Here is a 15,857-nt window from a genome sequence, read left to right on the forward strand (position 1 = left end):
CCTCCGGAGGCAGGCAAGCTACAGGTGGGCCTTGGAAGGGAAGGCTTCCCCGGGAGAGCCCTAGGCGGCAGGTCTCCTGAGATGGAGGCCTGGGATGAGGCAAGAAACAGCAGGGCAGGGAAACCAGAGGAAAGGGGAAGTCTCTAGAAATCCACCCGCCCCCCCACTCCCCACCAACCTGCTGAGGCCAAGAAGCCTTCCCAACCCCACCAGGCATGGGTGGGCCATGCCTACCAAGGGACCACCCTCTGTTGCCTCCAGTGCCCTCTGGGGAAGGGAAGGGAAGGGAAGAGAAGAGGGAGATGGATGGCATGGAGGGAGCAGGGCGGCAGGGGAGAGAAAGCCAGCTCCCTGCACCTATGCCACCCATCACCCCCCTGCCTGCCATCTCTCCCTAGCCCCCCAGCTCCCCAGAAGTCCCTAGCGGCCCACGCTGATGTTGCAGGTCTTGCAGCTGGGGTCTTTCTTGGCGTCAGCAGTGGACAGGCTCATGAGCTGGTGCCCGCTGATCTCCCCCAGGGTGCCCAGGGACAGGTCGACAGGCTCGGTGTAGATGATCTCCAGGATGAGGTCCTGGGCGTGGCGGAAGACCAGCTCCCCATCCTCCACGCTGCAGGTCAGGAACTTGTTGCAGGCAATGTCCAGGAGGGGCAGGCGGTCACGGCAGAAGCGATCCCCCAGGGAACCCTTGGGGGCCAGCACCAGGATGGCATAGTGGTAGGCCGTGTACATACAGTAGAAGTCCGCAAAGTAGAGGTTGGTGCTGGGGTTGAAAAGGCGCTGGGCGGGGATCTGGAAGCGCCAGCGGCCGTAGGGGGAGTCCTGCGGGGGCTGGCCTGTGTTGAACTCCGTGTTGCAGCTGAAGAAGACCCCGTGGAGCATGCCGCTGGTCGGGGAGCCATGGCTGCCACTGTTGTCCTTCAGGTAGGGCTGCAGCATGTTCCCGCAGTGGGTCCTGCCCACCCCGGGCAGGGGGAAAGGCCCAGGGGAAGAGAAAATGACGTTGGTTAGCTGGACTGAGGCTTGGCTGCTATGTGTGACCGAGAAGAGTGTCAGCCCAGCTCCCAGCTCTCCCACCAGCTACCGCCTCCACCAGTCACAAATAGAACATTCCAGAATGCAAGAGAAGGGAGGGCCCTGGAGATGGGCTGATCCAGCCCACTTCTTCACGGAGGAGAGATCTGAACGCGCCACTCCCCAGCTTACAACCCTTTGATGGGACTTGCACAAAAAGCAACGCCATAAAGATCTGGTCTTTCGGGCCCCACCTCCCAACACCCCCAAACGCACAGGTAACAGGTAACATTCTCCAGCGGGAACCCCACCCCAGGTCTTTCCTGCCTCTGTGCCTTTGCAGTGCTCTTCCTTCTGCCTGGGCTGCCCCTCCCACATTTTTCCACCTGGCCTGGCAAACTTCTAATCATCCCTCAGGTGTCCCCTCCTCTCCAAAACCTTCCAGGAACAGCAAGCACTTACATTCAACAAAATTTTGACTGCCTACTACGTGCAGGACACTGAACTTTACTCAGCAGTCACACATACTTATTATATTCCATCCCATCTGTCTGTACTTCCCTGATAGACTCTGAGGTTTGCGAGAGGGGGGGACTCTGCCTTTTTTCATCTTTTTTTTTTTTTTTTTTTTTCCTGGGCCCCACGGCATGCAGGATCTTAGTTCCCTGACCAGGGATCAAACCCATGCCTCCAGCAGTGGTAGCACAAAGTCTTAACCACTGGACCACCAGGGAAGTCCCTATTCATCTTTATATTCTGTTCCCTGACCAGGGATCAAACCCATGCCTCCAGCAGTGGTAGCACAAAGTCTTAACCACTGGACCACCAGGGAAGTCCCTATTCATCTTTATATTCTGGCACATATGGGTGCTCTCTGTCTCTCCCTTGCTTGCTGATAGAGGAGCCCAACTAGCCGTTGTCCTCACCCCTCACGTACTGCCTCTCTTCTTTAGTACAAACACCAAAGAACCCCCCGGGATCAGGTCAAAACGCCCCGCCCCAGCTGACTGCAGTGATAAAGAAAGTAACAGGGGCAGCTTGCCCTGGCCCCCTTAGAAGGACGAGGACTTGGAGCAATATCAGCCAGCATGGTGAGGACGGGCAGCCCCTGGTCCAGCCTCACTCTTGCCTGGTTCTGCTGGCCCTCTGGGCCTCAGGCTCCCCATTTGTAGGCTGAGGGTGTTGGATGGGATCACCAATTTTCAAACATTTTTGAAATGTTTCAAACATTCAAGCAGAACCCCTCTCTTTTATCCCCAAAGGAAATTATACACAGGCAGGCCAGAGGCAATTAAATGGAAGCCTCTCTGGTTGGGTGACAGGTGCGGGGCTCAGCAAGCCTCATCCTCTGATTTCCTCTCCAGTCCCTGGGCACCACCTTAAAGGGCACCCTGAGATCCTTCCCCGGATTCTCCAGTTTTCCGAGCATGCAGTGTGAAGACCACAACCCTTCGTATTGAGAATCCTCTCACTCTGTATTCCCCTCACCACCTCCCTTGGGACCCAGGGCCTGAACTGGAGGGACAGCTGACCTGCAGCCCTAGAACCCAGGGAAAGGAACTCTCCGAAAGGAGGATCAAAGCCAGGACCTCGTCCACTCATGACTGTTAGCGTGGTGCCCCCAGGTAGCCCCATCCTGAGAGCCCTCTCCTTCCCTGGAGCCTAACATCCCCCCCAGATCCAGCCTGGGTTATGGGGGTGGTGAGGACTCCAGAGGAGGGTCTGGCAACTAACAGGGTGGGGGTGACGTCAGACGGCCGGGGCGGCGGGCAGATCCAGGGCAGGAAGGAGAGACCCGGCCGTACCTGGCGTGCTGGAAGTACTCCTTGTGATGGTTGCGGTAGAAGACGGAGAAGCGGAGCATGCGGCCTGCGATCTGCTCAGCCTTCTCCTGCAACTGGGCCAGGTGCTCCTTGGCATAATCTGCAAGAGTCCAGGTGGGTCAGTCGAGAGCCAAGCGGGGGATCGCAGCCTGTCCCACGGACCACCCACTGCATACCGTGAACGCCGGCCCACCTCTGTCGTCAGGGCGCAGGGGAGACCAGACAGTCACAGCACCTTGGACCAGTTAGGAACAGACCACCTGGCCTGGCTGGGAACATGAGCAGCTGGATGCTGTCTGTCCTTGTCACCTCTGGGCCCTGTTGCCAGAGGCTCAGGGCTCTGCGTCAGCAAAGGGCAGAGGGCTGCCCAGTTATACAGTCATGTACAGCGAGGGCCCCAGAGGCTATGATCCCAGACCATCCTCGTGTGAAAAGAGGACCAAGAGGCAAAAGACTGAGAGGAGCCAATCTGAGGTCCTTTGGGGCGAGCCCCTCAAATCCGCCAGGTAGGAGGCTGCCCACACCACCTCATGGAAGCCAGTTGTAATTTCAGGTGGAGAGTCAGGAGGAAACTGCAGAGAACCAAGGTGAATATTTAGGCAGACCAGGGTCTGGGGCATCCCATGAGAAAGGGGGAAGGTTGGAAACGGCATAGTCCAATTGGACTCCCTGGGCCAGGGCCAGAGGCTGGGGTCGTGGAGCCCAGGCAGGGCTGCTGCTAGCCTAGACGGTGCCTTTGCACAAAGTAGGAAGAGGTGCCCTTTCCTCTTGCTGATGCAGCCCTGGCCAGGGTGCTGGGTTTGACAAAAGGAGGAGGAACTGAACTGCAGCCATCCCCAGCTCCCCAGTTTGAGTGACCTCCCGCTACATGTAGAGTTCTGGGGTAAACCAAGGGGCTTTCCCTGCATGGTGCAGGAGCACCTCCAGAGAGTGGCGTTTTGCAGCTGAGCTAAGGAAAAAACACCACTCAAAAGAGAAAGGCAGGTCAAGGAGAGTTGGGGCACAGACTTTGGCAGAGGATGGAGTCAGCAGCCTCCGAGGCCTGGGGCTAAGGATGTTCATGCCCCTTCCCTGTGACAGAGGGAGATCTGGAGCAGTTCTCACCGTGGGCACCAAAAGAATGGAATATCACGGGGCCGATCCTGGGTCATCAGTGAGCAAGTAGGCAGAAGCCCAGTATTTGTTCATGTTGGAATTTGCAAGCGAATAGGTGAGTTTGTGGGATGGTTTTCCCAGCCTACGTGGAGGCTCAAGACAAACAAAATGTGATTGTCCTACAAAGTGTCCATCAACCAATGATCACTAAACAAAACATGGTCCATCCACACAATGGGGTGTTATTCAGCCTTAAAAAGGAAGGAAATTCTGACACATGCTGTAACATGGACGAACCTTGAGGACATCATGCTAAATGAATAAGCCAATCACAGAAGGGCGAATACTGTGTGATTCTCCTCACGTGCGGTACCGAGAGTAGTCAAACTTACAGAGACAAAAAGTGGAAGGGTGGTTGCCAGGGCGTGGAATGAGAGGGGAATGGGAAGTTGTTGTTTAAGGGGCATAGAGTTTCAGTTTGGGAAGATGAAAAAGTTCTGGAGATGGATTGCACACCAATGTGAACGTACTTAACGCTGCTGGACTGAAAAATGGTTAATAAGATGGTAAATTTATGTTATGTGTATTTTCCCCCACTTATGCTTGCCCTGAGCCAGAAAAGTAACTCCATCCCTTTCTGGAAGAGGTATTGGCAACATAATTAGCAGTGCTCGCATCTGCCTCCTGCATCAGACTGCAGGCTTTCGGGGGGGCACGGGTGGGTCTCATCCATGGGTGTCTCCCCGTTGACCGAAGCACGGTGCCTGCGTACAGCAGGTGTTCCTAAGTGCATGCCGGGTTAAGAGGAAGTCCCCTCCTGACCATCACTAAACCAGATGTGCCAAAGCAGCCGGACAGCAGGGCCTCACCCCCAGTGCAGAACTCGACCGTCTCGCTCCAGCCAGACACGAGGTACTCCCCGTCGCTCTGCTTCACGGCGGTCTGCACTGCCACGCTGTACTCCGTGCGGGGGCTCAGGAACCAGTGGCCTCTCACCGTCATGGGCAGCGGCACGGCCTTGGCCACGAGCTTGGTGGGGACATCCTGAGAGATGGGGCGCGGACAGAGAGCCGAGAGTCAGATTGGGGGTCACGTCCACTCTTGGCATTCCCCCAGACCTCCCACTCCCCCAGATGGCCGCCTTCCTGCTGAGGAGAGCCAGAGCCTCAAGGATTCAATGGCTCGGTGCCCTGGCCACCATTTTCCCGCAGAAGCAAGCAGTGGCCATTGGGAAGGCCATACAGACACTCCCTGGCCTCCACCCCCTTGACCCCCGATGCCCGTTCTCTTGGGAAACTGAGGAGAAAGACCACTGGGGTGGAGGCCCGCAAAGTTGAGGGCGGCGAGACCTTCTTTTCCGAGGGAGACTTCGAGAGCTCTGCACACTGCAGTGCCGTCTCCACGGCAACGGCAAATGCTGAGAAGCCAGGGAGGAAGGGAAAATATGCCTTCTTCTTTGGGGGGGAGGGTTAAGGGGGTGGTGTTGAACAGTCACGTCACCGTGGCAACTGGCCTGCCAAAAGACACCCAGATTGGAGAGCCAGTTCCAGAGAGAGAGAGGGCGAGTAACCCACACGATGCGGTCGTCGTGGGAACCAGCTCCTTCCTACCTCACTCTTCCCCCTGCCTCTCTGCCAGCTTGAGAAGATGGGAGCCTTCCTCCCACCCGCCCCCACACCGGCTCTAACCCGGGGAGAGGACATCCCAGCCCGTGCAGGACTCGCCATCCCTCTTCTAAACCCAGCAAAGAATAGGCCAGAGGGTCGGGGACAGAGAGGATCGATCACAGGGACCTGAGGACCAAGCAAAGGGGCACAACCCTGTTTGTGGCCCACGTTGCCCACCCGGTCAACAGTAAGGCTGCTTTCTCCGTCGGGGGCTTTGTCGGACCCCTGAGACGCCATCCCCAGGTGTGACGTCTGTGGCCGCACCCTGGGTTTTCCCACCCCATGTGAAGGTCCGGTCATGATGCCGATGATGGTGTTTGCTGTGTGCTGGGCAGAGGCCAAATACCACGCAGACGATTACCTCAATGACGCCTCTCCCAAGCTGGCATTATTATTATTATTCCCTTTTTACCAGTGGAGGAGAGAGGTTAAACAACTTTCCCAAGATTACACAGTAAGAGCTGGACTGGAGTCGGGCCTCTCTGACTCCCAACTGTGCCCTCTAGGCGTTCTGTTATCCTGCCCCGCTTCAAGAGCAGGGGCTCGGAGGAGGCGCTCTGGGTACCCTGCACTCACCCGGTGCTTGAACTTGTTGGAGTTCTTATTCTCTTTCTTGTTCAGGTCAATGAAGTAGTGGGTGACCCTCTCCAGGTCACTGTTCTCCATGGCCCAGGAGATGCGAAAGGAGTCACAGGTGATGTTGCTGACATCGATGCTGTGGGGCGTGGACAGCAGCTCCATGCTCCCCACTGGTTTGGCTTCTGTGTGGACCGAGGAGAGAGGAAGACTCAGCACCTCCCTCCCCGCCACGGAATCTTCTAGAATGTCTTGCTCCCAACATCACTTGCAAGGTGGAACCTTGAGGAGCCATCGATTGCACCTGCCTCATCAGATCTGATGGGAAGATAGCACGAGGAGGACTGGAGGGGTGGGGCCGAAGGTGGGCTGGGGTGGCCCCCTCGGGGGCTCTCGGCTCTCCTGGGAGGTGTCTGCAGAGCAGATGGCACCTGACAGGTGGCGGAGGCAGTGCGAATGCCTCACACGTGGGGCAGGACAGATTTGCAGCAGATGGAGCCAAGGAGGGGGGCCCTCAGCCAGCAGGCGTGAAAAGAGAAAGGGATGGGGTGGAGCGAGCAGTGCCAGGCGGTGCAGGAGCGGCAGGAAGCCCCCACCGGGAGCAGGGCGTGAGGGTGAGGCAGGCAGGGGGCGCTGGCAGCCAAGAGGCCCAGGATGCCAGGGCTCTCGGGTTCAGGCCCCCTCCTCCCTGGGGGTGACTCAGCAAGGGCCACCACAACTCGGGGCTGGGAGTACGAGTGCCACCGAGATGACGTGAATCCACTGGTGGTGGGAGGGGACAGCAGGGCCACGGTTCTCTTCCACCTGTAACATTTCAACTCTCGTTCTTTTTCTTTCAGCAGATCCTCTGTCGCTTGACTCTTAAATTACTAGTTTTTACCTTTACATCTCTTGCAGGCCAACTACGTGCTAATAATTTCACAAACATCATCTCATGCAAGCCTCACAATAGGTAGGTACTATTATTATCCCCATTTTACAGATGAAGTAGCTGAGGTCGGTGGGGTGGGGGGTGGTACTAAGGTGTCAAAGGTCACACAGCTGCAGAATGATTTGCACTCAGGTCTGTCTGATTCCAGGGCCCAAGCTCTTTATCATGAAGCTAAGGTTGTGTCCCCTTGTGTGTGTGTGTGTGTGTGTGTGTGTGTGTGACACGTGTGGTGTGTGTGTGCACAGGTGCACGTGGTTTTACCGCTATTTATTTTTCCTCCTTCCATCCTTCCCTTTCAAGGAATTGCTTTTTCTCTCACCTCCCTCTCTCACTCCTTTGCTTCTACCCCTGGCTGCTGTTCCAGGTGTGAAAGGACCGCACCACCGTTACTCTCAACTGTGCTTTAGCTAGGACGAGCTGACTCTAGCCTTGACTTTGGCCTGGCTCACGGGAGCTCCAGGGAACAGGGTGGGGAGTGGGGGAGTGACTGTCTCTGGGACAAGAACGTGAATGTGGTTGGACTCCAGCCGTCCTGGGGCATGTGCTCATTACCCCATCGAGCTCATGCCTGCCTCAAGCCCAGCCCAGCACACCTGAGATTTCTGGAATGTCATCTCCTTTTCTCCCCCTCCCCTCTTCCTCACCCAGGCGCTAAGGGTGAGGGTACCTTGTGCCTTCGAAAGCAGGCACTTCTATTTATAGCTCCCAGAAGGTCCAACCCACACTTTCCTGTCAATTAAGCCTGCTCCGGAGACTGGCACCTCTAAATTAACCCCTGGGCTGCCTGGGCGGCAGGCACAGGGTGAAGGATATGGGTGATGGCCCTCACCTGTCCCAGGATGTCACCTGAATCCTTGTTTCATCTCAGCTTCCCACCCTAAAATGTGTGCCTGCCTGTTGTGAAGTTCAGCCAAATGCCAGTGGCTTCGTGTATGGGGAATCCTACGGTGAATAAGCACAGGGGTGCTACCAGGTCCACCCCGAAATCAAACAGAATGGGATCAGTGTCTAGAAACAACGGTATGATAATAAACCAGCTGGTAATTCCTGGGGATAGGGGGGAGTTGCCATGCCTCGGGCTCCCAGTGAGGAGCTCCCCCGGGAGACACATGTGTGCCCCCCACATGCACCCCCCCACACACATGCACCCCCGCACACCAACACAGACACGCAGCCACCCCAGAGGGCCTGAGCGGCCACCTCCCACCCACATGGGACGCAGTCTGCGCCTAGCCTGTGGGTGGACACCTATTCTTGTCCCCGTACTCCTCAGTCTTCCCAGAGGCAGGGGCAGCAGGGGCAGCCGTGTTTGGTGGCAGGGGTCTCCAAGACCTGGCTCCTCCTTTCCTCTCTCCATCTCTAGGAGAGCTCAGATCACCCCCCAGGCTAGCTTGGGGGGAGGCAGTGAGTGACACTGAGAGAACGGTGAAGCCGAGTGGACCAAGGATGGGCGTGCACTCGGGTCTCCGAGCCCCGATGATGGAGAAGGGCAGGGTTTGAGGGACAGCCTGAGACAGCACCTGAGAAACACCCACGGTCCCATGTAATCCACCCCAAGACAAGCATTTACACACCCACACACAGGCAGGCACACACGCACGCACACAGATGCACTGGGTATGCCCACCCACACCTGCCACACACGGCTGCACACGCCTCCTCAGACATCCTCGTCCCACACACTCACCTACGCACTGAGGTACCCTCCGCCACCTTCTACGTTCTAAGAATGTCCCACAGTTGTCCCTCCACAAGCTGTCACCTCCACACAGACCCACGCCTGTTCACGTCCGCAGGCTCTCACACACACACGTAGGCACACACGCCTTCCCACAAGCCATATTTGGGGAAGAAAGGAGGCCACAGGCACCAACATGCATGCGTGCCGCCTCCAGAGAGGCACGCTACCCCTCCGCCTGCTTGCACACACGTGTGCATTCGCACACACGTCAACCTCTGCCCATATTCTGGCGTTCTCTCTCACGGCTTCTCCAGGCTGAAAGCCACAGACTTTGAAAACATGTTTGTCTCCGCCAGGCTCTGCCAGCCCTGATGCTTCACATGCCAACAGGTTTGCGCACCTACGCGCGCGGGCCTGCCCACGGACACAGGCTTCCGCCTGCTCTCCCCACCTCCATTCCCCTTCTGCTCTGGAGTTGCGCCTCCCCACGTAGAAACCCTCTGGTCGTATGCAGTCAGCCCCCCAACAAAATGCACTCCCACACGCGTGACAAGTGAGATGTCCACCCCATAAATATACTGCCTCACACCAACCCCCCGCCCACGCAGCCCCCAGGCTGCTCAGATAACCGATCCCCCCCACGGACCTCACATGTACATGTATGTTCCCAGACCCGCCACACGTGAGCATAAGTGCAGACGGAACTATGTACGCAAGCAAGCCTCCACTTCCCCGGCAAGCAGGCACTCGTGCTGAGCACACCGGTACCCCCGGCCCGTGCCCATTCAGAACAGCCACCGCACGCCAGAGGGGACGCCTCCCCCCGCCCCGCTGTCCCCGTTGGCATCGCTGACTGCAGCAGAATGGTCACGGGGTGGCTGTGGTGCCCCAGGGACTGGGTCCAGCTGTGAACCCCTCTGCCAAGGGCTTGGGGGAAAGGGCACAAGGTCGTCAGCCCCCGCTATCCAGGTGGGCACCTGGGCAGTGGCAGGACCCTGGCCACCCGAGTCCCTCTCGGGATTGACAGCAGGATCAGTCCTCTGGGGAGGAAGGACACTCACCTGGCTCCACCGGGCTCTGCAGAGGAAGATCTGGAAGGGAGGGAGGGGAGAGACCTCTGCGTGGACAGTCTCCCCAGGCTGAGGGGCAGCAGCCGGACGCCTGGGTCAAAGGCAGCAGCGCTCTCTCGCTCCCCTGGCTCCTCTCTCAGCTGCCAAGGAGGCTTCTTCCATGCCCCGCAGGCAGCTCCTCCCTGGCTCTGCAGCACAACGCTGCTGCCCCCCGAGAGGCGATGTTCCCAGCCGAGCGCCAGGAGAGAAACAAGAGCGAAATCAAAGCGGCGGCGTGGAGGAGAGAGAGGCAGAGAAGGCGAGAAAGAACGAAAGAGCCAGACCGAATCTGGCTCCACCAATGGGATCAGTGGCTGCCCAGCGTCAGGTGACAATAAGCAAGCTTGGTCCCTGCTCGCCTGGGCTGGTGGGAGGGGGAAAGGGCAGAGGGTCTCCCAGGGAGCTACACCGATGTCCTTGGAGACAGTGGCAGTGACCACCTTTCCCCCATTCTTCCAGGACAAGCTGCCCTCCGATGAAGTGCCTCCAGCACACCCCTGCTTGGAAATCTCTCACTTGAAGGCAGCCCCTAAACTTCAGGATGCTGGGAGAGGGGTGGGGCTTAGCCTGAGGCCTCAGGAGCTCCAAAGCAAGGATTCTGATTGGCAGATGGGGAGGGGGGCTGTGAAGGGGAAGGGTTTACATGGGGTATGTGAGCTGCAGGCGGGCAGGAGTGGGGGGTCTGTCTACAGTCTGGATTCTCTCCTCAGGGCCTTTTGCTGATCTGTGGCTCCATTTTCTTACCAACTCTGTCAAGAGATATCAGACCTGCAGCTCCAGGGCCCCCTGATCGTCAAGGGAGAATGTCTGCCTACATAAGTTCCCCAGGGGGGGAAAAAAAAAAGAGAAAGAAGTTGTGGGGCAGTGAAGGAAGAACAGAGGCAAGAAAGTGGGGGTGGGAGGGACACACAGAGCTTGGAGTGTTCTCATCCCAGCCAACCACCTGGGCTCAGAGAAGCCAAGCCCTGAATACCTTGACCAGAGAGATTACTATCTGCTGTCTTAAGAACAAGAAGCTTTTCTGACACCCAGAAATGAGGACCCTGAGGATGCCACCATGAATAACACTCAAGGAAATCTGAGTCAAGCAAACAACAGTGACAAAGAGTATGTACAGGGCTTCCCTGGTGGCGCAGTGGTTGAGAGTCCGCCTGCCGATGCAGGGGACACGGGTTCGTGCCCCGGTCCGGGAGGATCCCACGTGCAGCGGAGCGGCTGGGCCCGTGAGCCATGGCCGCTGAGCCTGCACGTCCAGAGCCTGTGCTCCGCAATGGGAGAGGCCACAGCAGTGAGAGGCCCGCGTACCGCAAAAAAAAAAAAAAAAAAAAGAGTATGTACAGTGTGGAAAAGCACAGGCTTTGCAGTCAGACAGATACAGTCAAAATTCTTGCTCTGTCACTTTCTAGCTGGGTGACCTTGGACACGTTACTCAACCTCTCAGAGCTTCAGTTTCTCCATCTGCCAAGTGGGATAATAACAAAGGTTTGTTGTCATCACTGAATGAGAAATCATATCATAAATCTCAAAGCTCTGGCTGATCTACCAGATGTGCCCAGTCATGCATCAGAGCTGTTATCATCACCATCATTATTGACCCTGCCTGCCTGCAAAGAGCCCACTGTCTTTTAGGGGAGAAAAGATGGGCATTTAGAGACCCGATTAGAGAACAAGGCGTATACAGCTAAATTGAGGGTACAGACGTGGATGCACAAAAGGAGTGAGGACCAGCTCCAGAGAGCAGGGGAAACACAGCCAAGAGGAGAAGGCGGAAGCAGCAGCGTGGTGGAAGCTGGGGAGGCCTTGGTGCAGACACAGCAGGCAGGCCCTGGGTGAGGGCCTCAGAGAGCCGTAGGAGGCCTGAGCTGAGTGTAGGGACACTCCCTGAGAGGGACTCAGAGGCTGCAGACATCGGCAGCAAAGGTTAGAGGAGGTGACAGTGGACAGAAAGTGAACAGTTCACAGAAAGCAAAGACAGCAGAAGCCAATGCTACCCTAAATGGGCATGGAGAACCCGGGCAAGTTTGGTCAGATCCTGAACCTCACAATGCGGTGTGGGGTGTTACACCGAGCCAGGATTAAGCCCTCCCTTGGCCAAACATGAGTAGGCCCCGCTCCTCACACATCTACACTGAGGAGTTGAAACTCCAAAGAGATGCACCGTGTCATCTAACGGTCATGGCCAGCATCAGACATCTGGACCGACACCTGGCCCTACAACCCACCTGAGGACAGCAACTCGGTTTCCCCATCTGTAAAGGAAGACTAGTCTCAGCACACCCCTGCCTCCCACCTTCACAGGATGGCACGCAGAGACCGCATGAGATCACGTGTCCCAAGCAGAGAACAGTCGCTACCTGAATGCACTTTCGTGGAGCTGGGCGCTAGTGTCAAGTGAAGACACAAACCCTCGCAGGGCTCCTGCCTCCTCTTGCCTCAGAGGACTTCTCTGCAGATCACATGAGAAAACACATGGTAAGAAGAAAGCATGATGAGCCAAATATAACTAACTCCGGATGAAACCACACAACTGCCAAGATGCACTTCGGCTGCATTTTTTTTTAAAATAACTTTTTATTACACAAGCCATACATGATCATTGTAGAAAGACGAGAAGAATTAATTCTAAAATTTGAGAGAATTAAAATTGCTGGTTTCCTCACCATTCAGAAATAGGCGTATATGATATATACTTTATTAGCAAAAATAGAAAGTATAAATACTGTTTTATAACCTGCTTTTTTCACTTACCAGTACTTTTTCTGTTTATTACATAGTCTTTCTACAGTTGTTTTTTTGGTTTTTTTGGCCACACCGCTCTTAGTTCCCTGACCAGGGGTTGAACCTGGGCCTACGGTAGTGAAAGCACCAAGTCCTAACCACTGGACCACCAGGGAATTCCCTAGAGTATTGTTTTAAATTTAAATATGTTCTATTTCTTTGGAGCCAATTCCCATCTCCTCTGATTAACTTAGTTTACTTTTTCTCCATTCTAAACAACACTGCAAGAGACATTCTTGCAGCAAAATCTCTTCCCACGCTTTAATTATGTTTTCCAGTAAAATATTAAGAGGTATAATAAATATAAAGGGACCTTATTTGGATACTGATTATATTAAGAGGTATGATAAATATAAAGGGACCTTATTTGGATACTGATTTCACAGCAGTTAAAATTTGAATACTAACTGGATCTTTGATAATATTTAGGAATTATTAATTCTGATAATGTTTTAGTGTTATTCTTTTAAGAGAATATCCTTCAGCGATACACATTCTAATATTTATGGATGAATAACATCATCTCTGTGATTTGTTTCAAGATAATCTCGGGGGGACATGGGGTGTTTCCATGTTAAATATTATATCTAAGCTATGATTACAATTATAACAAAAGCGTCTGTTCAGCACCAAGACACAGTGCTAGGCATGCGATTCTCACAACGACCTTGAGGGGTGGTTCTATCAACCCCATTTTCAAAGGCGGATAGTGGGAAATGAGACTCGATCCATAAGAAGTCAAGCTAGAGTCAAATCACGTCTGAGTACAAAGGCTGGGTTCTTCATGGTAGAAGGGCACGGAGCAAATATAGAGTCTGAGGTAACAGAGGATGAGTCTGTAAGTGAAAAAAATCTACAGTCTTAACATTGCTCATGCACTTTTTAGACTCAAAATGTTTACGTCTGTTTCCCCACGGTTGAACTAAGTGTGGCGATCTCAGGGGCCAATGAATGCAGACACACCCAGACAGCCCATAAAAACCACCTTGTTCATTTACAAGTGTCGACAATGACAGGAGTGGGCAGTGATTACTTATGAGAACTGTGTGGATTTCTCAGTGCTTATTTTCTTTACCTGTTCAAAATTATGTTTAGACCTCCTACAACCCTCACCAGTCACCTATTTCGAATTTACTAAAGAACATTAATTCTAAACTCTGGACACATTCCTGAGTATTCATTCAACTAAAGAATATAATGTGTTTTTTTAGCTTTTTTAAACTTAAATATGTAGCAACTTTAAGACATGGAAAAATACCGAATTATATTTAAGGACTCTGAAAAGCTATTAGAAGAGACACTCATGAAACGTTGGAGGGGCAGAAGAAATTTCAAGGGAAGAAGATCAAGAACAATGAAGAAAGAATCACAAGTGAAATGAGAAGGGGAAGGACTAATCAGATAGAATGAAGGTACTGGAATAGTCACTAAGCTATACCTGAAGTGGACCAGCATAACGTAGGAACTATGGAATACCCCTGGACACAGCATGGCAAGATACCTGGGACAACACATACTGAATACGTGAACTCCGGCCAGGCTGGAAAGGCTTTCCTCCACACTTACTCTGTTTAGAGAGTTGCATAGGAAAGAACCTATAGAGAAGACATAGGAAAATGCAAGGCAAAGATGGCTTTTACATCAATGGTGCCAAAGTTAAATTACAGATACAATCCACCTGGAAACAGTCCACCCTTATTTTTCTTTTCTTTTATTTTTTCAAGATTTTTTTTTGGGGGGATGTGGACCATTTTAAAAGTCTTTACTGAATTTGTTACAATATTGCTTCTGTTTTATGTTTTGGTTTTTTGACCACAAGGCATATGGGTTCTTACCTCCCCGACCAGGGATTGAACCCGCACCCCCGGCATTGGAAGGCGAAGTCTTAACCACTGGACCGCCGGGGAGGTCCCAACCCTTGTTTTTCTAATGCACATCCAGATGGGCTACTTGGCCTCACCACAAACTGGAATCCATTCATTCATTCAACAAAAATGTAGTGGGTGCTTCACTACATATCAGGTGATGTTTCAGGCAATGAGGATATGTAGTGGGAGGAGGGGAAAAAAAAATCCCTGCTTTTAGGGATTTACTTTCTGGTAAGGGGAGGACAGACAGTAAACAAACTCTCTATTAGGTGGTGATAAGTGCTGTGGAGAAAAATAAGTCAGTACATAGGGATAGGGAATGTCATGGGGGAATGGGAAGTTACAATTTTAAACAAGGCCATCAGAGAAGGCCTGAAAAAGGTGACTTTGGGCTAAAAAGCCTGAAGGGAGGGAGGGAGCCATACAGAATTATGTGGGGGAAGAGCATTCCTGTTAGCAAGAGCGGAGGTCCTGAAGCACAGGCCCTGAAGCGGGAGCATGCCGGGTTGTTCCAGATACAGCAAGGGAACCAGTGCAGTGGACAAGGGAGCAAGCGGAGGGCGGTAGGGGTTGAGGAGAGGGAGGGGGTGGAGGGACAGATTATGCAGGGCTGTGTAGGCCGGTCTAAAACCTCTGGTTTGGGGCTTCCCTGGTGGTGCAGTGGTTGGGAGTCCGCCTGGCGATGCAGGGGACGCGAGTTCGTCCCCCGGTCCGGGAGGATCCCGCGTGCCGCGGAGCGGCGGGGCCCGTGGGCCATGGCCGCTGAGCCTGCGTGTCCGGAGCCTGTGCTCCGCAGCGGGAGAGGCCACAGCAGTGAGAGGCCCGCGTACTGCAAAAAAACAAAAACAAAAACAAAAACAAACCTCTGGTTTGTACTGCGAAATGGGAAGCCACTGGGCAGTTTAGAGCAGAGACTGAGCTGATGTGAAATATGTTAATTATGCTCTGTTGAGATGTGGCTGAGGGCGTCCAGGTGGAAACAGAGATGCCTGTTACGAGGCTATTACAATAATCACAGCCTCCTCATTAGAGGTGGCCTGGACCAAGGTGGGATGTCAGTGAAGGTGGTGAGAAGTGGTATACATCTGGAAGAGCTGATGCGTTAGAGGTATCGCATGAGAAAAAGAGAAGAGTCAAGAATAACTCCAAGGGCTTCCCTGGTGGCGCAGTGGTTGCGCGTCCGCCTGCCGATGCAGGGGAACCGGGTTCGCGCCCCGGTCTGGGAGGATCCCACATGCCGCGGAGCGGCTGGGCCCGTGAGCCATGGCCGCTGGGCCTGCGTGTCCGGAGCCTGTGCTCCGCAACGGGAGAGGCC

At 54.1% G+C, this 15,857-nt stretch overlaps 1 protein-coding gene across 1 annotated transcript; it reads right to left on the minus strand.

Annotated features, from left to right (window-relative positions):
- Positions 1-420: 420 nt before the first annotated feature.
- Positions 421-6,340, minus strand: PHYHIP (phytanoyl-CoA 2-hydroxylase interacting protein). Its single transcript, XM_007126298.1, has 4 exons — positions 6,176-6,340; positions 4,802-4,976; positions 2,820-2,937; positions 421-955 (listed from the first exon to the last, which is right to left on the minus strand). Exons 1-4 carry the CDS (start codon positions 6,338-6,340, stop codon positions 421-423), a joined length of 993 nt encoding a protein of 330 aa, XP_007126360.1.
- Between the last annotated feature and the right edge of the window lie 9,517 nt (positions 6,341-15,857).

Source organism: Physeter macrocephalus, chromosome 9 (genome assembly GCF_002837175.3).
Source record: "Physeter macrocephalus isolate SW-GA chromosome 9, ASM283717v5, whole genome shotgun sequence".
NCBI classification, from domain to species: Eukaryota; Metazoa; Chordata; class Mammalia; order Artiodactyla; family Physeteridae; genus Physeter; species Physeter macrocephalus.

Bases quoted from the DNA above. Each gene is read 5' to 3' on its own strand.
- PHYHIP (XM_007126298.1), bottom strand. From the start codon at position 6,340: ATGGAGCTGCTGTCCACGCCCCACAGCATCGATGTCAGCAACATCACC. The intron at 4,977-6,175 runs GTGAGTGCAGGG...CCCATCTCTCAG, and splicing joins CCAACAAGTTCAAGCACCGG to GATGTCCCCACCAAGCTCGT. The intron at 956-2,819 runs GTACGGCCGGGT...CGGGGTGGGCAG, and splicing joins GAGTACTTCCAGCACGCCAG to GACCCACTGCGGGAACATGC.